The sequence below is a fragment of the Sorex fumeus genome, unplaced genomic scaffold, assembly GCF_029834395.1.
Source record: "Sorex fumeus unplaced genomic scaffold, SorFum_2.1 ptg000128l, whole genome shotgun sequence".
NCBI lineage: Eukaryota > Metazoa > Chordata > Mammalia > Eulipotyphla > Soricidae > Sorex > Sorex fumeus.
In genome coordinates, this window is record NW_026606185.1 from 39,325,975 (window position 1) to 39,349,757 (window position 23,783).

The 23,783-nt window shown below is 43.7% G+C and overlaps 1 protein-coding gene across 9 annotated transcripts in view; it reads left to right on the forward strand.

The window, feature by feature from the left end:
* FHOD3 (formin homology 2 domain containing 3) overlaps positions 1 to 23,783 on the forward strand; it is a 476,176-nt gene that overhangs the window by 439,703 nt on the left and 12,690 nt on the right. For 6 of the 9 annotated variants that reach the window (XM_056137948.1, XM_056137951.1, XM_056137950.1 and 3 more), the window contains 7 exons: positions 1,880 to 2,062; positions 3,955 to 4,074; positions 4,788 to 4,949; positions 8,833 to 9,023; positions 16,206 to 16,398; positions 22,046 to 22,069; positions 23,609 to 23,780. In XM_056137948.1, the coding sequence (XP_055993923.1) occupies positions 1,880 to 2,062; positions 3,955 to 4,074; positions 4,788 to 4,949; positions 8,833 to 9,023; positions 16,206 to 16,398; positions 22,046 to 22,069; positions 23,609 to 23,780 (1,045 nt within the window). The remainder of the gene's footprint in view (positions 1 to 1,879; positions 2,063 to 3,954; positions 4,075 to 4,787; positions 4,950 to 8,832; positions 9,024 to 16,205; positions 16,399 to 22,045; positions 22,070 to 23,608; positions 23,781 to 23,783) is intronic. The other 3 variants (XM_056137949.1, XM_056137955.1, XM_056137956.1) reach the window with 1 other exon arrangement.

A 23,783-nucleotide genomic window follows, 5' to 3' on the forward strand; every position in this document is an offset into this window, starting at 1 on the left:
TCTCCATTAATTAAGATTCATTCCCTCGTGTGTTGGGCTACAGCCACAGGTTCTGACCTGCCTTCTGTGCTCCGTTTCCAGTTTTCTACTCAGCTTTCAAAGTGGGCACCAGCAACTCACTAGTTCAGATCTCCAAGTCTTTGATGTTTTCTTGAAGGTCAACTTCATGCCTGAATCCAGGGATGAATCCAGGAATTCTTAAGCAACTTTATGCGTTTGCTTTGCCAGGCACTCATTTTCCATGACCTTTCCAGGACTTTCCAATTCCCTTCCTCTCTGAACCTCCAGCTGTCAGCTAGGGCTTCAGTTGCCTCACTGTGCCAAGCACTTTCAGTGATTAGACCTTTGTGTGGGCCTGACTGAGTGAAGACCTAAAGGAAGGGCAGTCGGGGCTTGCAGAACCCTGTTGTGATGGTAGCATCAGCCACGGGAGAGGCCTGCTACCACTGCTCTAGTGAGAGGGGGCCCCTCGCTCCATCTCGGAACTGTAGTGCTCCCTTGGCACACCGTCTGCACTTGACACTCTCTTCCACACTTCAGACAGTCTTAGACCCAGTGGAAACAAGTTCACCATACTGCCTGTCCCATAGACTTTTCAGTTCTAATCTTCCCTTACCTATCCATGTTTGCTTATTAGAATTTTCAGAAGACAGCACCACTCTTGCTGTGCAGGGTTTATGGTTGCACTCTGGAAATGAGCATGAAAGAGTGTGCCTCCTGGGAGCGTCACCCAGAAATGGAACTCCACCCCTATCTTTATTCATTTGCTTGCTTTTATAAAGCCCCATCCAACCTAAAGAATTTACATAGAACTAATGAATTTTCACAAGTTGTCAAAAAGTATGGCACTAAAGTATGTTTAGTATCTTTGATTTGCTAATAGAGCAGAAATGGGAGGGAAATAATGACTCCTGGCCTTTAATAATGTGTGTTAGGTGTCCATAATAGCAGTATTTTACCTTCATTTTAAAAGAAATTATTAAGGAATTTACATAAGATTTATAGCTTGAAGGATCAGAATTCTTCTGGTAGGTTTTTTTTTTTGTCACTACTATTTCTCAGAGGCAAATAAAAACCCAAATGATATGCTTTTCCCATTAGTGGTAAGGTACTGTTCATTTTTTTTTCCATTGAGGCCATATGGAGCTGTAGCTGTGGGCTACAAGGGCGGTACCAGATGGTACCCAGAGTGCATGGAGTGCCAGGGATCAGACTCTGGGACTTGCACATTCCAAACATGTGTCTACCATGTGCACTATCTCCCTGATCCAGTATTGCTCTTTATAAGCACCAACATGGTTTTTTCTTCCCCTCAGTCTTAATTGAATTTAGTATTATTTAATGCAATATATTTAAATATAGTTAAACATTTAAAACCAATTACTTGCAAGTAAATGTTCCAAGTACAGAAATCAATCTAAGTTCTTTGAAAAATGAGTCATTTCCATAAGCTGTGAAATTAATTCATGAGAATCACTGATTCTATATTTTTGACAATTTATTCTAATTCCGAAGGAACAGAGTGTTCTTCTCTTTGATTCATTCATTTTTCTCTTACCTCCCATCCCAATTTATTGCTTCGAGTGTTCATCATGTTTAAGTTCCTGAAAATGTTGGATAATTTGCTTGTGATAGAAGATTAAAGGAGCGAGAATTTTAAAATTAGTGAATGACAATTAGATGCTACCTAGCAAGTTCTTGTCTAATGTGTCTTTGGTTATTAATGATAAAAACATCCATATCTATAATAACAATTCTGACAACAATTTATCTTTTCTACCTGGTTGGAAAATTGCAGTATGAATTTGAAAACATTGAATGGAGTGTAGTAGGTCCTGTCAGTAAAAGAGAAAATTATTATATTGCCCCATCTTTCCAGAAAATTCTAACCATGATTCCCACTGAAGAAGAGAAGCAAAAAATCCAAGAAGCCCAGCTGGCGAATCCTGACGTCCCACTGGGCAGTGCAGAGCAATTCCTCCTCACTCTCTCCTCTATCAGTGAACTCTCTGCTCGTCTTCACCTCTGGGCATTCAAAATGGACTATGAAACGACAGAAAAGGTAAGGCTCATCTTGACTCTATGAAGGGAGTCCCTCCCACACCCTCATTGTTGAAAAAAACAGATTTTTATTGGCAGGAGTAGGAAGTATCATTTTTGAGGTAGGATTAGAAGCAAAGTCATCGGATGGATTTGTGTTTATCCTAGTGGTTTTCAATTCCCAGCCCATGGACCCAGTACTAGGCCACTGGTGTGAAAAGAGTGAAATCCGCTGGTCTATGCTGTCATCAGCAGTCTACCAATGAGAGGCTATTCTAATGTGTCTGCCTGGTCACAGGCTTAGGCAAATCAGATCACTGTTTTAAAATAATTTTTTTCTGATTCTTTATGCTTCTTGTGGTATAATATGGAAAATAAAACACCGTGGAGAAAGTTGCTTGTAATCATCCTTATAACATTAATCATCTAAAGTGGCACTGTAGCAGTTAGTAGGGACCCAGTGGTTCCTTCAAGAAAGTATTTCAGTGGAAAATTGAAGATGAAACAGATTGCAAGAGGATGTAAGGAGACTAGGAGGAAAATGTGCGTAAGAATGAAGGCATGGGTAGACTCGTCTTGAGTTGAGGATGGAAGAAGCGGGTATCCTCTCTGGACTAGGTCAATGCAGGTATCTTTTGAACTCAGTAGGGAAAAAACAGTGGAGAGGAAAACAGACGGATGGAAGGATGGAAGGTGAGCTGAAAGTGAGATAAATTGAGAGGAAGTGCCCCGAGGAGACAGATTCCAAGTGCAGATGGAGACACTCTGTGATTTCTATCCTCCTACACAGGGGGCAGCCAGGGTCCATATTGAGGGCAAGCTAGGTGGCAATGGGGTTTGGGGAGGGGACCGTTATATTTGGATTCACTCAGAAATCAAACCTGGATTAATCCATGCGATATCACAGCGGGTAGGGCGTTCGCCTTACAAGCGGCCAACATGGCCGACCCGAGTTTGATTCCTCCGCCCCTCTCAGAGAGCCCGGCAAGCTACCGAGAGTATTCGATATGCCAAACACAGTAACAACAAAGTCTCCAATGGAGACGTTACTGGGCCCGCTCGAGCTCAAGCAAATTAATGACTGCTAAGGTTACTTGGCATGACGTGGTTGCAAAACTGGCTAACATGTTTAGGTGATTTCCTCTAGCAAAGTAATGTGATTCCCAAGTAGACCCAACTACCTGGTCTACCTTGGAGAATTAGCAGATTAGCCTGACAGAAACTGTGCTGTAGAGAGCTGTCAAGAATGCGGCTGAACCTCTGGCTCTGGGATATTTGCTCTGTGAGAGGCTCAATAAGGATGAATGAGTGGGGTTGTCGCAGAATAACAGCATAGAGGGAAGAGAGACTGAGGCTGTGAGAGTAGCGACAGGACAGACGCCCAAGGATAAATGTTAAGAAGACAGTGAGAGAAATGAGGACTGTGGCCATCTAGAAAGTAACCCAAGTCCCAGGCAGACTGCCACAGAGTATCTGGAGTCAGGGCCAGATATCAGGACAGTGAGGTCACAGTTTCTTTTGTCATTAATAAGAAAAGTAAAGAGAAAGGTTGTGGTTTAGATGCTGACATTAAAGAAGTCAGTTATGGTCTGAAGAGTGAATGAAAGAAGGGTGTCACCTAAAGGTCCTCTTTGACCAAGCTTGAGAGTTTGGGCAGGAACAGGGGAAGACAGCACATTTGTAACCTCTGCTGGATACAGGTACCACTCAGCCCCCACTGGGGACACTTTGGGGACTATTTCCTGCAGCAGTTGGGCTCTTCTCCATACCTAGAAGCCTGCATCCCTCATAAGACATTGTCTCATCCTGGGGAGTGCAACCACTGTTATTGCTGAGTACAGAATGAAAAAGAACAAATGCCAGAACATGCACTTTCTATTATTTTCTCATTGTTGTTGTTGTTTTAATTGAAAGGAAGTGGCAGAACCTCTTTTGGACCTGAAAGAAGGAATAGACCAATTGGAGAACAATAAAACCTTGGGCTTTATCCTGTCTACTCTCTTGGCCATTGGGAACTTTCTAAATGGAACTAATGTAAGTCTTTTACACCCCTTATTCTTCTGCCTCCTTTGTCACAAAATCCCTGCCTTTCATTTGCTGACAGAGGTGGGACCTCTAGCTCCCTAATGTACAACTGAACAAAAACCCTTTGTACATTCCTGCTGAAAATCTAGGAGTTTTTGTTCCTAAGATATTAGAGCCTATTTATTAAAAACTGTATCTTACTATAAATAAGTTTTAAAAGCTTAGAAAAATAATTACACTATTCCTTACAAAGCTTTGCTACTCTCAGAATTAACATCGGAAATGTTTACTTCTACTCTGTGTGTGTTCTGACCTTATCACTCAATATCACTCAAATATAATTATACTTTATAAACAACTTTTTAAAAATTAGGCCTCTTTGGCTTTTAGGTAGAAGAACATTGCATGGGACAAAAACACTGATGCCCAATTCTAGAGAGCCAGCCCTACAGTCATCTCACTGAGGGCAGAGTCCTGGGACAACTCGCGGCTGATGGCCATGGTGGGAAGGGGCTGGAAGCTCATTTTATGTGGATGGGTCCCATGTGATCAGCCAGGGATGATGCAGTATGTGACCAGAGAAGGCTGATTCACAGAGGAACTAAATAGTGAGCTAAATTCCCACCAGTCGTTGATTTGTAGCCATCTGTGCCTTTTTCTGTGAGCCTGCATGAGACTTGCTATTCCTGATCTCTTTTTTTCATTTAATATTCTTCTGACAGGCCAAAGCATTTGAATTAAGCTACCTCGAGAAGGTTCCAGAAGTCAAAGATACCGTGCACAAGCAGTCTCTTCTCCATCACGTGTGCACCATGGTGGTGGAGAATTTTCCAGACAGCTCTGATTTGTACTCAGAGATCGGGGCCGTGACCAGGTCAGCCAAGGTATGCTGGGGCATGGAGAAGCAGGCTGTGCTTGCCCTCAGATGCTGGATCTTTACCAACCGTCTCTGAAAAACATTCTCTTAAGTAAAACGCCCATGGGCTGTTGCCACCCCTGCCCCAGGGTTTGTGAGGATGACTTGTCTCGTGTTATTTCCAATGGACTTTTAAAATCATTTTCCCATCCCTGGTCTTTTGTCAGATTCTTTCCTACTGAGCTATAAAGGCAAGCTTGCCATGGCAGTGCTAACCCCTGCATCCACCGTTACTCATCAGGCTGGAATCTCCCAAGCATTCAAGCTTCCCAGCTTGTTTTAGGTGGGCAAGAATGCCAAAAAAAAGTGCAGTTTGTATATAAGACATAGGGCCTTACATCACCCCTGGCTCCTGCTCCCATAGATTGGCCATCCCTGTGATCTTAGTGAGAGAAGTTTGGGGCCTGGGGAGCAACCCATATATAGCATTGTGCCTTCTACTGCAGGGTCTTCAATTTCATGTGGAGTTGTAAGCATCTGGGAGCCTATGCTTTCTTAGAAAAGGGAGCAAAAGCACTGTTCTCACAGAAAAAGCATGAATAGGACTAGGCCAGCCCAGAGAAATCCCAGCTGTGCTAGGAGAGACAAAGATCACAGAAGTAAGAGTAAAATCTCAGTTGGATACTAGTTCTATCCAAGGCAGAGGAAACTCCTGGAAACCCAACCCAGGCTACCTTTGAACCCAGAATGATCCATAACCTTGGGATGCTTTCAAGTATCTGAGAAGAGGAGAGAGAAGGCAGTGAGGAAGGGGCCTGGCTGAGGTCTCCTTGAAAGAGCTCTGCCTCTCTCTCTGCCTTCATGCAGGGATCTGGGGTAGGATGCTCCTTTGACTGCCTCAGGAGCAGCATGCAGCAAGTGCAAGGTTCCCTGAGCAGTGGCCTTGAGCTGCTTCAACAGTGGACCTGTTATAGAATAGAAATCGGCATAGCCAGTGCCCCTCCCCCCCATCCCACAACCATCCCCAGATTTGAAAATGACCAGGGTGTTTCCAAACATTGACTCTGCTGTTTCACTCTTACTATGTTTTCTCTGTCCAAATCTTTCTAAAGTCTTGACAGATATCCAAATACTGTCCTAATCAAGACCCAGAAACCCCTATGGCTGTCCCAACTTGAGGTCCTCTAGTTTTGGATCCCACACCCACTTCTCAGAGGCCAGTTTCAGCTGGACTAACTCCAGGAGATCAAGCCTGACTTCCTAAGGCCCCGTCATCTTAGTCTTATTTCCAAAGCCTCCCACACTTTCACTCTATGCCCTGGGAATTTAGGTTCCCCAGTAATTCAGGCCAGCTCATGCTAACGTGAGAGGTACTGAGCTTTGTGTTTTGAAGGGTTGTGTCAAGAACTGTGGAGCACATTTGGAAAGTAACACCACATCACCCACTATGTGTGTTTTCCATGCAGCCTCCCTTCTGCAACCATCCCTGAGTGGTTCACAGCTTCCCAGGCTGAACTGATAAGACTTGACTTTGCTTCACAGCCCAGCCCTTTGTCTTTCTACACACACGCTGGGACCCATATGCAGCAGTTCTTCAGAAAGCTATTCCTGGAGAGTGCTCCCTTCTGACAACAAGGACTCCCCCACCCCCAGGATTTGTTAGGAGCCAATATGACAGACCCATGATACAAGATGATCAGTAACCTAGATTCTGCCATTAGGAGATTAGGTTTGGTCCCAGGTCCTCCTGGGACCAGCTGTCCATAAGTAACTTAACCTCTCTGTGTGTCAGTTCCTCATCTCTGAAATGTTATTAAAAACAGAACCTGAGGTCATGGGGTTATTGGGAAGGATCAGATCCAATGTACCAGTTGTGACTGACTTCCACCCATGCCCATAAGATGCCACGTTAAGCTCGTCCTTTGAATTGCTTTTTATTCAAAACCTCGCTTGGCACTTATTGGCCGCAAGGTTACTTTTTTCTGCCACCACCTTAATAGATTACAGCAGAGTCTTTTCTCTGAAAGGGAAAATCAGGAAGCATCTCTCACACTGTCTCCCCTGCCCATTCTGAACCCACCATGGTGTGGGCCAAGCATTGTTGGGTTCGACTGCATAGAGCTAACTCAATGCATGTCTGAACTTAACTGAAATTATTAAAGTTATTAAGACATTAAAATTTCCATGGAATAAGGCCACTGCAGATGCAGATGAGAACCAGTCTAGAAAGTCATGCTTAGACCTATCACGATTGGCTCCAAACCTCCTTGATCTCTTAGATATTACTTATCAATTTCAGGTCATCTGGAGCCTTTTTTGGACTTATTCTTCTAACAGCGTAGTCTTTCCTCTCTAAATATAAATTTCTTATCTGTTTGGCTGAATTCCAGGTATTTTTTTTTCTGTTCCACTGTGATACAGTAAAGTGAAGTCTTCACTAATTAGAATACAGGATTTCTCGGATTATGTTCAAAGTTCCACAAACTCCCTGGTTACCCAAATGCCAGGACTCTGCCTAAACTTGCCTTCTGGTTTTGGCTCTTTCGTACCCAAGAAACCAAGGACATGCACCGTCTTGCTTGCCCCCCAGGGTATCCCCTGTGCTCAGTGGGTCTTTGTCTTATCTGGTGACAGATCCCCTCCTGAAATGACTTAATCATCTCCCTGGACTTTTCGAGGTTGGAAATGTATCTGCAGCCATGCCAGCAAGTTCTTCAGGGCCCTCATGTACATATTCTGCTCTTAGCCCACAGTCATCTAAGTAATGTTGACTCACCTTCTAGATAACATAGGGGCTGGGGGATGGAGGGATTGGGTGGGATCATATATCTTCAGTGCATACAATCACTAGTTTCTACAGTGAGCCATCTTATGTTCAGAGGCCTGGAGGTGTTCACCCAGGCCCGAGGCCAGATACATAGTATAGCAGGTAGAATGCTTGCTTTGCACACAGCTGACCTGGGTTTGATCCCCGGCATCCCTAGCTGCCAGAAATAATTCCTGAGTGCAGAGCCAGGAGTAATACCTGAGCATTACCAGGTGTGGCTCCAAAACAAGCAAAAATTTAAGCAAACAAACAAATATCCAGAGATCCCCAAATGTGTAGGCCCTGCAGTGTTGCAGTGTTGGGGATTACCTTAGACACCTAGTGGGCCTCAAGGGGTAGACATGGGGTGCTTCATGGTGACATACATATATTTGGGGAATCCTCTAGCTCTAAGTTGGGGGATCAAACGGTGTCACCCACCTGCAGGGTGTATATCTTAACTCCTTTACTAACCCTCTGGCTCCCCAACCTTCTTGAGAAAAGCAACTTGGCATCATTTGACATTTGCCTTTACCATCTTAGAATACAGTATGAGGGATTGGCATACTTCCATGAGTGTTGGTTGAAAGAGTGAGTAGGCAGAGAAATAAAGTGATTTCTCATACAGTTTAAAAGAGATCACAGTGATGGCCGCCCCTGAACTGCCCCCACACATCTAAACCGTCCGTGAAGGACTACGGTATGTTCCTCTGACCTTAAGTGAAATATCTCTGGGGAACAAAAGGGCTCTGGAAGAATTTATGAGACATCTGTTCAGTTCATCTTGTACCAGTGTTCCTTGATATCATGTTTGAATTTACAGTTCCCAAAGACTTTCCTAAGATTTCTCTCCAAATATGGCACACAAAAAGAGGTGACACTTGTATTGGGTTCACTTGGAGAACAGTTTTATCACTAAATAATTTGATGTCTAGATAATAAAAAATACACATGTGGATCATTTTTAGGCTATAAATATGTTTGTATTTCAAGATGTAAATTTGATTTTGATGTTTGTTTCTTGCCAGAGGCAATTGGGTTTCCTGGTTCAGGTCGCTGTCCGGCGGTTTCAGTGCATTTGCAATGTTCTCTCTCTGATTTTCAGGTCGACTTTGATCAACTTCAGGATAATTTATGTCAGATGGAGAGAAGATGCAAAGCTTCATGGGATCACCTCAAGGCAATTGCAAAACATGAAATGAAACCAGTTTTAAAACAGCGAATGTCAGAGTTCCTAAAAGACTGTGCAGAGCGAATTATAATCTTAAAAATTGTCCATAGAAGAATAATTAACAGGTAAATGAAGGGAGGACCTCATTAGACATGAAATGCCATGTTAAAAAATGTTCTGCAAGCCAAGATCTGAGTGTTAAATTTACAAAACTTGCTCTGTAAATTCTTCCTACATAGTCAATACATCACTATATTGCACACTCTTAAGTTTCATAGGTTTATAATTTTCTTATACTCATCATAATTATAGAATTTTGTTGAATTTTAAGATTACAATCTTGGAGCATAGTCTTCCAAAACTCTTCCTTGGTGAGGAATTGCCTATGCTCTCTCATAAATTGACCCCAGTATCTCTGGTTCTACTAAACAGTTTTATGAAGATCTTGCTACCGAGCAAGCCAAACAAATAACTTAGAAAAGTTCCTCCTTGATACAATCTCCGTCTACCCATGATTCTCTAATACAGCACTGAGCTGCAGGATGCACTGTCCTGTGCTCCACTGCCAATGACTGAACCAGCCTTTCTTAAAGTCACAAAATCCAATAGCACTGTAGGATACACAGGGATGTCTCAGGCCTCACCTGGAGCACTGGGGCTCTCTCCCTCATGAGGACATTAACAAGTAGAGCCTGGTTCTTCCAACTTCTGGAATCAGGGCATTTCCTTTGAGGTGCCGCCACTTTTGCTTTGTTTTTTTTAAAAAAAAAAGTGACTGGAAATGCCTCACCCTAGCCTTCAGGGTCTGTGTGCTCAGTCCTGGCCCTTATAGCCTGTGCCCTAAAAGTGCAGGTGTTCAGAGCTCAGCCTACTGGTGGCCTGATGACAGCCCCCAGGAAGTAGGCCTCCATGCAGTCCTCTTAAGACCTTCCAGGAGGGCTCAGACTGGCTGGGACCTTGGAAACCATGGCTGTTTCCAAAGATCTGCAATACAGTCCTGTGTGTGAGAGCTTTATTATTATTGAATCAAGTGTATGGTATTCTCATCTATCCCTGTTTCTTTCATGTCCTTTGTGGGATTCCCCCCCCCCCACTTCTCTCTTTTCTTCCCCACTCCCTTTTACCCTCTTATTCCCCTCCTTCACTTTCTTTGAACCCATACTTACCTTAAAAAAAAACAACAGCAACAACAACAACAACAACAAAAAACACCAAATTCTCTCATCTGCACATGAGCCCTCTCCAAGCTTGTCATTTGTTGCTTTGATAATCGTTCCTCCTGGGTCTCGATCCAGACTGTCTCGATTGAGTCTGGGGGGTTGGGAGGTGTAGTCTTTATATGTCAGACAGAACCAGAATCAGGAAGAGAATCTGCCCTCAAGGTTGACAACTATCCATTAATCAATACTTTTGAAATTTAGTTGTTCGACTGTAAATCCCACTCTCAGTACTTTTTCTAGACCTTGGAACTGCCCGTTGGGTAGAAGGATCTTATCAAAGATTTTGTCAGATTTTTACTGAAATCAAAGTACACTCTGTGTCCAACATGCTTTATAGGGGAGCGCAGGGAATGTGAGCCGCTTTGGCCCTTATGCTTTGTATGATACAAGCGATTTCCAACTTTAAAGAACTTTTCAAATAAACAAATAGTTTCCACTTGGAAGGTCAAGAAACTGGAGCAGTTTTACAAAACTCTTGCAAAGCTATTATGCCTGGTCACATTAGCCACTCTCCCAGACAGATGAAAAGTTATTTTAGTGAAACCTCTATCTGTCAACTACAGTACCTACACAGAATGCAGAGAAGGTTGGCACTGATGGACCGACCCATTTGTTCTCTTTATTCAGCTTGACACCTGGCTGATGGATACTCTTCTAGAACCGAAATCTGCTGTGCTCATCTGTTATCTTCTGGGATGAACCCAAAATTCGTTGTAGTTATGGTGGGGAATAAAGGGACTATGGCTGAGGGAGGGGAAGGGGGTCCCAGAGGGTGGCCAAACAAAAGCATCTGAACCAGAGCAGCCAGGATCAAGTCTAGTCTAGTAGGAGTGCCAGAGTAGACCTGAGGAGAGCGACTTCCCAGTGGAATGAAGATGCGAGCCGGGCTCAGAGCCCCACTGAGGTGCATTGTCTTTTCTTCCCCCAGCTCACCAAATTCCAAGTGAACTTGTATTTTGTTGATTTATCATCAAAAAGAATTTTTTTTAATTTTCTTACAAAGGAGAATTTGATAAGAATTTTTTGCTTCTCTTGGAGAGCCCAGCAAGCTACCTAGAGTATCCCGCCTGCACAGCAAAGCCTGGCAAGCTACCTGTGACATATTCGATATGCCAAACACAGTAACAACCAGTCTCGCAAAAAAGATGTTACTGGTACCCACTCGAGCAAATCAATGAACAACAGGAGGACAGTGCTACAGTGCTACAGTGCTGTGTAATTAAGATTTCATTTTTTGGGCTGTCTGGCACAGTGCTCTGGAGCACACAGAGACATGCTTCGAGGATCGTGTGGTGCCAGGGAGTGAAGCCAGCGGTCCGGGCAGCGAAGCCTATGCTCCAGTCCTTTGAGCTTATCTCCAGCAAGACCCTTTGTCAAAGAAGGGGCTGTCAACTCTGATACTGCTCTATAGTTCATGGGCGTCAAATATTTGTCTCCTGTGGATTAACTCACTTCCATGGGTATCAAAGCTGCGCATTTGTTCTCATGACCCCCAGATGAACAGAGAAAGTGTTCAGCCTTCCTGATGACCTGGGAAGCAGCCCGGGGCCCCAGCCAATAATGGAAACATTAGTCTCCTGAATGGCAGGTCTTTGAGAATTTGACTCCCCACTTTTCCTCTCCAAGTTGGCCTCTGGGAAGAACAGTGATTTTTTTTCCCTCCCGAACTTTATTGTAAAAATGGGCAGGTTTTCAGCTAGCCGAGCCATTGGAAATGCCGTGGGCTCCCACATAGACTGGGACAATAAGCCTCCTGCTTATTGGCAGCTGAAGGGCCAAGTGGTGGGCTCTGCTTCCTCTTTTCCTTCCCCTCAGTCCATGCAGTTCTGCGCCCAGTACCTTCCATGGTCCCCCAGAGGCACCTGACCTCAGGCTTTGGGGGTTGTACATTCTCTTGCCTTTTTCATCTCCTGGCACTGCCCTTGAACTCTGCCTGGGTTCTTCTTCTGGTAGAACAGTAGTCTCCTGGCCTTCAGCATCTCTAGTCTCTCCACAGACTCTCCCCACTCCAGAACCTCCATCTGGTCCCTAACTCTTTCTGTTCCCTCCATCACAGAGCTAAAGGGGCAGGTGCTTCTGCCTTCTGCTGGTGAATAGGTCCTTCTTTATTTTCTCCAGTGCCCCACTCTTGATAAAGGAATAGAAAAAGAACAAAGATGATTCCTCCCTGCCTTTATTTTTTTTTTTTTCGCTTTTGTTTTTGGGTCACACCTGGCAATGCTCTGGGATGACTCCTGGCTCTTTGTTCAGGATCATACTTGGCAGACTTGGAGGACCATATGGGGTTCCAGGGATTGAACCCAAGCTGACTGTGTGCAGGGGTAAGCGCTCTACCCACTCTACTATTGCTCCAGCCCCAAGACAATCCTTTTTAGGCAAAACCTGGTTTGCAAAAACTGTTGCTAGCTTAAAAAGTCTTGTTGTGAGTGTCCAGATCCACACATTAGCCTTTGCCCATCCTGTCTGTGCTCTGCTCTTATAGACTGATTCTGATCTGGGGGCACAGACCCCTCTTTCATTTTCATGGATCATTCAGTTGCATTTAACTCTGACAGTCACAGAGAAAAGGGGAAGACCTAGGGGGGCTGCCATTCTAGGGGACCGAGAAGTAGATAACAATCACACTGATCCATCATCCCCAAACTTACCCTTACCCATCCTGAGCTGATCACCCTCTTAAGGAGCACACTGATGAAAGGGGCAAAGGATAGGACAAGTTAAGGACATTTGACTTTGTATCTCAAGTTTTGATGAGAACCAGCCCCTTTCAAGCACAAGATTTCACACCATGTGTCCCCAATGCTACCAACTCAGTGAATAAGCCCTTGAATATCTGTCTCCCTTTAAGTACCCCCTTTGTCCTTCTGATGGAAGGACACGCGATGATGCCATCCCTGTTGGATAATTACTGGCATCCTTAGTAGATGTGCATCATCCTAGCTTGTGGTCACTTACCTGTTTGCAACACAAACTTGGATCACATTTTCATGTTTTCAGCTTCATATGTTTGGACCCCTCAGAACTGATGGTCTGAAAAGGTGGAGAATAAGGAATCTGGGGTTGTACTTGTGTATAGAAGGGGCAGTCAAGGGGCCAGAGAGATAGTGCTGTGGGTATATACACTTGCCTTGCAAGCAGCTCACTCCGGTTTGATCTCTGACCTGCCATATGGTCCCTCAAACCCATCAGAAGTGATTCTTGAGTGCAGAGCCAGGATTAATCCCTGAGCACCATTGAGTGTGGTCCAACAACCCTCCACTCCCCTCCAAATGGAGGTGGAGAGGGAGTAGAAACAAAACTTAATAAGAACTAAGTGCAGTACTTACCTAGTTGTGGCCTGTATCACTCTCCTCTTGACTTTATTGCATAGAGATCTTCCATAATGAAGTACTATCTTCTATAGTGCCCACAGTACATCACAGGATCCTAGCCTAAGACAGCACAGCCTAGCATACATCAGCTACAAGATGCCAGGACGTGAAAGAGCCAGGAGAAAAATGTGGGCATAGAAGGGGGACAAGGGGTAACATTAGGAGCTGCTTTACAAAGCAGGGATGTTCATGAAGACTACTCTGAGGAGGGGCTGGTGGGTAGAGACCATGGGGTGAGCCAGAAGTCCATGCAGCTGTAACGGGCACCTCTTTAGTCTGTCGCCCTCCCAGCAAAGGGACCACCCTGCTCTACTATCACAGGCCTGAGGACTCTCAGCTCAGCCAATTCTGTGTTATCTGGGCTTCCTGACATATCAAACAGGGACCTGAGGCACTGAGTGGGCGTGTTTAGGGTTTCATGAGGCTTCCATGATGACAGATGAGACCGGAGCAGCCCTGAGGCCAGGGCTGTGGATGCTATATAGAAGCAGCCTCACGCCACCCATTGGTTTGCCACGGAGAACTTGTTCCCATTATGCTGCCACTGTGAATGTTTGAGTAGAAGCGTCTTTTGGTAGTGAAAGGAAACAAGCAGGGTTTCTTTTGACCTAAGGCATAGAATTGCTGGGTCACAGAATGACCCTGTGTTCAGTGCTTTAGAAAGGACGGACTTTCTACAGCAGCTGGGCTCCTCCTCCTGCCGTTTCTCCACCTCCTCACGCAGACTAGGTTTTTGTCTTTTTTGTTGAGAGTCACCCTGGTGAGTGTGGAGTAGAGACTCAACTGAGCTTTTAATTGGCAACCCTTGAATGATTAATGACCCTGAATTTCTATTCATGTGCTAATTAGTTATTTCTGTATCTTTTTAAAAAAATTCTTGTCCTTTACCCATTTTTAAAATTTATCTTTTTAAAAAATGTTAAGCTGCAGATTCCTTTATAGATTCTGAACACAAATCCCTTGATAGACATACAAATTGCAATTATTTTCATTCCTGTGGAATGACAGGAATATCTTTGGGTGCACAAAGGGTATTAGTTTTACATTTTGATGAAGTCCAATTTATCTGTGTTTTTCCTCTTCGTTGCTTGTATTTTTGGTGTTTCGTCCATAAAATCTTGCACAATCTAAAGTTTGAATAATTTATACATTGTTTTTCTTGGTAGTTGTCTAATTTTAGCTAGCATGTTTGGCTTTAAGCACATTTTTTCATTATTATTATATGTAAGAATATGTTGTGTGCTTTAATTTTTCTTTAAAAAAATAATAAACCAGTTTGCCTCATTTGAAAACTAAACAAGGCTGCAGATGTGGCTAGCAGTAGGGTAGAGCACTTGAATCTGTGAGGTCCTGGGTTTGATCCTTGGCACTGCATGGTCCTTAGACCATTGCTAGTGTAATCTCAAAACCAAAAAATAAGGCCCCCTGAAAACAAAAGCTGTATTTGAGTTGATAATTATAGTGATCAAAACCAAAAGTTTTTAAAATCTACTAATGATAATATTATTTATTTTAATGTTGTGTTATATATAAAAATTTCCGTCTCTTATTGTCTCTTTTAAGTGACGAATAAAACTTTTTTAAGTGACAAAAAAAAGATGATCAAAAGAATCCAATAGTTTAAATTTGTAATTTAAATAGCTGAAATAGATTTCTTTTGTGTTAATTTAATGTCCCCTGATTAAGATTATATGTAGTAATACAAGAGAACATTTCAAAATGTTTATTCAGAGGAAATTTTACAAGCATTTTTTAGAACCCATTCATTACCATGTTATTCATAACATCTGCATGTCTATTCCAGTATTTCTTAAAGCATATTCCCCAGGAATTTTTAAGCAGCATTTCTTTATTTCTTATTCTTACATAACTTAGAAATCGTGTACTAGTTTCCATAAAACAAAACTTTATCTTTTTTTTACATTTTATAGATTTTATTTTTTATTTTTCCTTTTCAAAAAATTTACATATTTTAATTCTTGTTGAATCACTGCGAGATACACAGTTCTGAAGTTGTTAGATTGGGTTTCAGTCATAAATGTGCCAATACTCGTCTCTTCTCCAGTGTACATTTCCCACCACCAATGTCCACAGTTTTCCTCCCGCTGGACACCTCTCCCACCCTCAGCCTGCTTCTGTGGCAGATACTTTTCTTCTTTCTCTCTCTCTGCTCCTTCTCTGTCTCTGTCTCTCTTTTTCTCTCCTTTTGGCATTATGGTTTGCACATCAGGTACTAAAAGGTCATCATTTTGTCACTTTACCTACTTTTAGCACTCAGGTCCTACCCAGAGTGATCATTTCCAGCTGTCATTGTCATAGTGGTCCCTTTTCTATGCTAACTGCCCTGCCCCACTTGTGGCCACCTTCCAACCATGGACAAGTCCTTCTGGTCCCTGTTTTTGCTGTCCTTGGATATTAGTCTCATACTATGTTTTTTAAATATACATATACATATTCATTTTAGACAACCAGTAAAAAAACAAATGAGCAAATATAGAAAAGTAAATGTCTTGAAATTCTACCGCCTAGGCATAGTCTTCCCCAATAAAAAAAAATGTTGAACTTCTGGTTACATTTTCACTTGAGAAGACTCTTCAGCCCCAGAGTTCCAGGAGTGAAGAAGTCTGTCTTTGATTTATTCCTTACTAAAAATGGTTAGACCACTAGCTCTTGTTCTGAAAATTGAAGTTATTGTCACTATCGGTTCTCATTGCAGGTTCCATTCCTTTTTGCTCTTTATGGGCCATCCACCTTATGCAATCCGGGAAGTGAATATAAACAAATTCTGCAGAATCATCAGTGAATTTGCACTGGAATACCGTACGACACGGGAAAGGGTTTTGCAGCAGAAGCAGAAACGGGCCAACCACAGAGAGAGAAACAAGACCAGAGGGAAGATGATCACTGATGTAAGTTTCATGGATGCACACAGTTGCTTTATGTCATTTATTTTGAAAGTACTATCAAGCAGAAAGCAGCCCCAGCTTAGTTTCTGCATTTTTTAATATTAAAAAAATCCCTCTTTTAATGAGAGCTCTTAAACTGTTCCTCTACCAGGTCAGTGAAAATTGACTATATAACAAGAAAGCACCTGTGAAACGTAGCTGGTGAAGGGCATTTCCTAATCTATGCCAGTATGTTGGAGGATGCTGAATATATAATCCCATTTTTAACCTTCGTGATGTGGGTAATATTGTAAAGAAGAAAACAAAATATATAAAAGACAGTGCCACCTATCATAGGAAGACACATTATTTATTGTTTGGGAATTGATTCAGGATTTGAATCCTCAGAACAAAGGCATATAACCAATTAGTTGATACATAGACCCACCCATTCTAGACATTATCCAGAGGGAGAAATAATTGATGTGATTATCTCTGAGGCATTATCTGAGAGGCTTTTGAGCCACAGAACATCAAGTAGGGAGAAATTACAGGGGACCGTGGATTGACAGGAATTTCCTGCATCTTCTGGGATCCCTTCCACCTTCACATGCTCCCCAGCTCCTGGGCTATTCCTCCATCCTTGCTCTTCATCCATGAGCCCTCCCAGGCCACAGGTGCAATGGACACTGAGATGGGGGATACTTCTTAAGTGGAATGCAAGGGACATATGGTGATGCCAGAGACAAAGAAAAGACACGGCACAAGGGGATCCTTCTAATGGCCTTATGACATTTATCCTGTCCACTGATATATATTTGAGAAGTACATTGGCTCTCGGTGAATGGGAATGGAATGGAATGAGCAAACTACTAAGGGATAGGGAGCACCATCATCTTGGGGTTGCAAACCACAACTGAACTCAGCAGATCTTTAGGGAGGAATAAAATCCACTAAGGGCTGGAATGATAGTACAGTGGGCAAGGCATTTGTTATGCATGTGGCAAAGCCAGATTTGATTCCTGGCATCCCAAATGGTCCCCCAAGCACTGCCAGGAGTGATTCCTGAGTGCAGAGGCAGAAGTAACCCCTCAGCATTGCTGGGTGTGACCCCCAAAAGCAAAACAGAAAAAAAAGATATCAGGGGCCAAAGATATCACTCAGTAGGCTAAGCACATGCTTTGCATGCTGTAGGCCTGAGTTTAGTCCCCAGACTGCCAGAGTGACTCTGGAGTACTGTTGGGTATGACCAACATGGGAACAAAAGAAGATACCAGACTGCCTCTTATGCCCAAACAGGTGTTGATGATGTTGGAGAGACAAAGGTAATAGTATTATTAAACATGTCCTTCAGGGGTCTGACCTTCACATGGAGACAGAATACATTAGCATAGAAATTAAGCATCATTTTAGACCACTCTGAGGAGCATCAAGGACTCATTTCTCACTACCAACCTCAGCCAAACCCCTTGTGTCCGTGGAATTTCCAGACTCCTTAGGGAGTGCTCTTATCTCTTCTGTAGAAGAGGCTCTTTCCCCCAGGCTTCTGAAGACTAGCACCTCCTTTGGGCCTTCTGCCTCCTTGCCTGAAATCTGGCTTCAATTGGGTCTTTGGCCTCCTGGAAGTTAGCAACTCAGGAAACAAACTGGCCCATGTTTTATTCTAAAATAGTCCTGTAAAAAGTTTTAAAATAGGATTGCTTATTTTTATGGAAATAAGACACATTGGGGAGTGAAAATTACAAGCCCAATATGCTTATAGTTAGGAAAAAACATCATAATTTCTTGCCAAATTCTTGAGATATTTTACAGATCCCACTAATTTTTAAATTCTGTCCCTCTCTGAAAACATTTGGCTTTCCTATTTATAAACAGGGGTAAAAGTTTCTAGTGTGTGTTTGATTCTGAAATATTTAAATTCCCATTAAATCTGGACAGTATAGATTTAGGGTTTCAGCCTCATTTTAATCTGTTCTAGTGGAATAATTCATATTGAAAGATTGCCATCTACTGGCAGATTAGGATATTGTCCCTTGAGGTAAAGTCCAGTTTCAGGTTTTCCCAACTCAGTTACTTGGGACATCAAGGATAGAGTGCAATAAAAGACAGACTTAAACCCCAAGTGTGTGTTCAATAATAGTGTGGGCTCTCTTACCATGTGCGTTCAGTGGCCATGAGCTGCTTCCCCACATCGGCCTGCTGCCGCCACCAACAGATGCATGAAGGAGGGAACTGAGCCGCCAAGCTGGTTGGTGATCAGTTCCTGTTTAGTCTAACCTTCGTCCCGCCTTTTACTCCATTCTCCCCGTGCGCCTATTCCAGTCTCACTGAGTGCCCCATTCTAGTCTCACATCGCCCCTAATTCCCATCTCCTACTTTCCTCCATGCTAGTCTCACTGTGCCCAGTCTCACAGCCTTAGTCAAGAGCCCAACCTCCAAGGTTGAGGGTAGCAACTATGCCCAGGTAGCACAATTGACATATGTAAAGTCCTTCTTTCCGGAGAAGCTCTTTTAAGACAAAGATCTCATCCTGCTAGGAGATCCGCTCAAGGGTGAAATTTCACCTAAGGTCATATTTCTCCTTTCCTTGGTTCATGTCCATTTAAATAGTCATCTTAAATTTACTTCTTAATAATCTTTCTAATCATTTTGTTTGGACACAGTGAGATATATTAAGTTTAAAGGGTAGCTTTCCTGGGGACATCTCTCCATAGATCCCAGACTACACTCCTCAGGCCAGATTAGTCCTTCCTAACCCCAGCAGGGTCCTTGTCCAGTCACTTCTCTGTGGGTCATGAAGAATTTGTCCATGACCATGCTCTTAATTTATTATAATTTTTATGGCACTAGGCCTGTCCCTTTTTGATGCCAGGGTAGCTCACAACTTGCCCTGACTCCTTCTAAATCTCTTCGTCAGGACCCTGCTTTGGGGTGCTAGGAACTAAGGGTAACTGAGACTTAAGTCAAATAAATATGACAGATGCCCAGGAGTAAATATTATTATGAATCAGTTAACTCCCAAGTTACAAAAGCATAGCATTAACTGTCTTCCTGTGTCTATACAAAAAGGACATTTCTCTAAAGTGAACTATGCAAAGGACATAAGGGAAAGAGAAAAGCAATATTTCACTTACAAATACAAAATCCAGGGTCCTTAGAAGGATTTGACCTTAGAAGTCACAGAATCTGATTTGGGGATATAAGTGATAAACACAGACAGGGGAAGCAGAGCACAGAGAAGAAGTGAAAGATTAATGCAGAGGAAAGGGAGGGCCCCAGGAGTACTGTGATGGGTCGCATTGTAGCACTGTCCTCCCCGTTGTTCATCGATTTGCTTGAGCAAGCACCAGTAACGTCTCACAACAAATTGTGAGACTTGTTACTGTTTTTGGCGTATCGAATATGTCACGGGTAGCTTGCCAGGCTTTGCTGTGCGGGTGAGATACTCTCAGTAGTTTGCTGGGTATAACCCAATAAACATAAATTCCCCGAGATAAGGGAGAAAGGGTAAACTAATGTTATCCTACACCCAAGCATGTCATGATCAGGCCAGAAAACAGCATAGATCGAACCCGGGTTGGCCATGTGCAAGGCAAACACCTTACCCACTGTGCTATCGCTCCAGCCCCTCTTTTAGTTTTTTATTTTGGTGTTTGAGCAACATCTGGCTATGCCCAGGGCTTACTCCTGATGGGGCTTGACGACTGTATCTAGTGCTGGGCATCATACTCAGGTTGGCTGTGTGCAAGACAAGTGCCCTACCCACTGCTTTATCCCTCCAGCTTCAGGAAAGCATTAGATTTCAAGACAGAAAAATATAGATCAAATCTGCAGGTGCTTAAAGATTTTGTTGGCTTTATGTACCTGTCCTTATTTTTTCTCTGATTTTGAATACACATAAAAGCCTCCTTTATTACAATCCAGGAATTGTTTTAAATAAAAATGAAAATCTAAGTAACTCCTGATCATTGTATCAGAAACTGGTTCTAAACAAAATAATGACATAGACAAGGCAGAATGAGCCCGTTCTGCCACCATTTATGCTTGGAAATCAGTCTTTCATATCATCAACCCTCAGAGTTCTCCTCAGAAGCAGTCGGGTAATCCTGGGTAAGGCCCTTCCCTCTCTCTACCTCTGTTCTGTAAAAAGGAAATGATGCGGGCCAGAAAAATAGTACAATATATAAGATAATTGCCTTTCAAACTGCTGTGTGCAAGGCAAGAGACCCCAATTCAATGCCCTGCACTGCCAGAAGTTATCCCTGAGCACAGAGCCAGGAGTAAGCACTGGGCACAACTGAGCATGACCCAAAAGCAAAGATAAAAGAAAAAAAGATGCTGGTATGGGGGGACATAGAGAGCTGGAAAGCTTATATGCAGCTACTTGCACAGATACTAACTGCTAAAAAATGATAACTTCCCTGGTTAAATAAATGAGTTCTTGGAGAAAGTCTCTGTCTAGCTATATATGAGGACTGTCATCTTTGGTTGTGATGCCACTTGGCCGGGGCCGTCTGGAATGTGGTGAACTGGAAGCATTTTATCAATTTAGCTCCCCAAAGTTTATTCCATTCTCAAAAACCTGTGTCTAATTTGCTCTCTTTCCTTGCAACTGCATGGAAACACTCAAGTTTCGTGGTTAATCAAGAGATTGACATAACTTGTACTATTTTTAGAAAAGGGATATTTTTCCAAGTTATGTAAATTATTCTGATGACAGTTAAAAGTATAGTAGATGAGGAATCAGAAAGATAATACAGGAGGTAAGGCATTTGCCTGGCATGCACCTGACCAGATTTGATCCCCAGCATCACATTTGGTCCCCTATGCCCACCAAGAGTGATCCTTGAGCACAGAGCCAGGAGTCATCCCTAGGCACAGCTGGCTATGGCCCAATATGCTCCTTATAAGAAAAATCTGGTGGGTCAATTTAGGCTAATAGATCTTAAAATAAGATTTTAAATGAGATCATCAAGATTTTAAAGAAGATGAGATTTCGTGCTTCTGAGGAACGATTCTGTTTGGGCAGTTGTTACACTGGGCTCTCTAGCCAGTCCAGAGAAGGATCCACAGACGTCCAAGCCCAGCAACTTTATCAATGTAGCTCCCGAAAGTTTACTCTATTCTCAAAAACCTGTGTCTCATTTGCTCTCTCTCTCTCCTTGCAACTGTATGGAAACACTCAAGTTGAGAGTGTGGTTAATCAAGAGATTGATTAGGAAAGGCCCAGCCCTTCTGATAGGGCTGGAGGCGGGGTGGGCAGGTGATAAACTGAAGAGGCAGCTGCCAGCAGGTGGTGGTGGATTCAGCAGGCCACGGCTGAGTGGCAATGATGGGAGCTGGGCTGGGGTCGGGTAGGTCAGGGAGCCAGAGAGGCAGGGTATTGATATCAGAGCCACCCCAGAAGATTGGCCTGGAGACCCACAAACACCCGCTGACTCTCCACTGACCCGAGGCTGGGGAGTCAAGGAGGGCATGTCCGGCTGAGGATGGCAACATGATGCAGGCAGGGCCTTGGCAGGCTCCCAGATTAAGGGCGTGTGCCCCAGTGGTGATGGCCTTTCTTGATTTGGAATTGGAGGTGACATTGAGAGGGTGTCATTTTGCTGATTTCTGTGTCTTCTAAGAATCACTTGTATCTTTTTTCGTTCTGTCCTGTCCTCTCGGGTAGACTGATGAAGAGGATGAAGTTGAGGTACGACTGGTTCTGACCAGAAAGAATGTCACATTCTGGGTGTGCGCTAGAGCCTAACACGCAGCATGAAGAGTCTGCACCGTTTAGCGCTTTAACCCATTGCATGGCCATTTCCTGGCTGCTTTCCATGGGGTCACTAACCTCCTCACCCAGGTTCTCATCATGCTGTGTGTGTCAGGAATGAAAGGGCTGACTGCATTTTCCAAGCTTCCCCGGAGTCTTTAGACTCCATCAAGAGTGACTGGCTCAGCTGGAGAAGCGGAAAATTTCCCTCCAACCCCCCTCCCCCCGTCCTTTTCTCATATCTGATACTAGAATTCTAGAAAAAAAAACACACAAGAAGAAACCCTAAAACAAACTTTTTTTTAAAAAAGCAGGACTATGAGTGGCTAAGATCCAGTGGCCAGGGCAGTGGGCACTGCCATGGGCATCCTCTAACTCGGGCCCAGTTTCCTGGGCTGGCATCTGGGAGATCCTCTGGGATGAGCATGTGCAGGTGTGGGGTGGCAGAGCCCCTCCTGTCACCTCTGGGGCAGATGCCAGAGCCAGAGGCTGAGGCGGGGCCCTGGCAGAAGAGAGGCTGATTTGCACATGGCACAAGCCACAGATGTGTCCTGGGCTTAGTCCTTAAGCTGAGGCACTGGATGAAAAGAGGAAGCCAGGGATCTGTGGAGCTGCTCTTTGAAGATGTTAATCTGACATTGCATTTTTCATGCATATGTCTAGCATGTGAAGACACTTGGCCTGGTGTTGTTCTAGCATATCTTCTGTAGGGCGTAGATGCCCATATACACTCAGCTAGATTCAGCAAGTGTTGTGTGTGTGTAAGTGTTGTGTGTGTGTGTGTGAGAGAGAGAGAGAGAGATATGCTTATTAAAACCACTAAATCTGGGGCACAACCAGAAGTTGTGTTGGCCAAACCTGGTTTCAGCATGGATTCCTGTGTCCTGATCTGGGTTCTGAGACTAATCTCTTTTAGGAACTTTGAGTAGTCACTAAATCTTGGAGGTCCTTCATTTCCTTCTCTGTAAAGGAAGCCAGGGGCTAGATCTGCCTAAATTCTTTCGGACCTGTTAACAATATATGACTCAGTGACTGCATCCCATTTTGAAAAGGGGCAGAGATGAACATTTCTGGCACTGTGTTTTAACAAGATAGCAGTAAAGCTTGTTGCATTTGATTAACTGGGTATATATCAGTTCTCCTACCAAGGTGCTAGAAACAGATTTGGGTTTCTGAATTCTTCCCAGGGTTGATGTTGGTGGGGTGGATACTGGGTAGAGAGGGGTGGTTTTGTGGGATGGGGGCTTTTCCTCCTGCTTAGAGAACTTTCTATATAATCAGAGGATACGTCATGTCATTAGTTCATTGGCAACCTTGGTGACTGTCAGAACGATTGTCTGCAGGGGGAGAAAAAGGACCAAGGCACCGTGACTTGGTAGTTTCCCTTCGGGGGTCATTTTATAAACCTGAGTTTATGGAGTTTATGGAGTTTATGGAGGGATGTGCTTGCATCCTAATTCTGCTCTGGTTTTCCAGTCAGGCAAATTCTCGGGCAGCTCCCCGGCACCCCCAACTCAACCACAGGGCCTGAGCTACGCTGAGGATGCGGCTGAGCACGAGAACATGAAGGCAGTACTGAAAACCTCGTCCCCTTCCGTGGAGGATGCGACTCCAGTTGGAGTGCGCCTGCGAAGCCGGGCCAGCAGAGGTA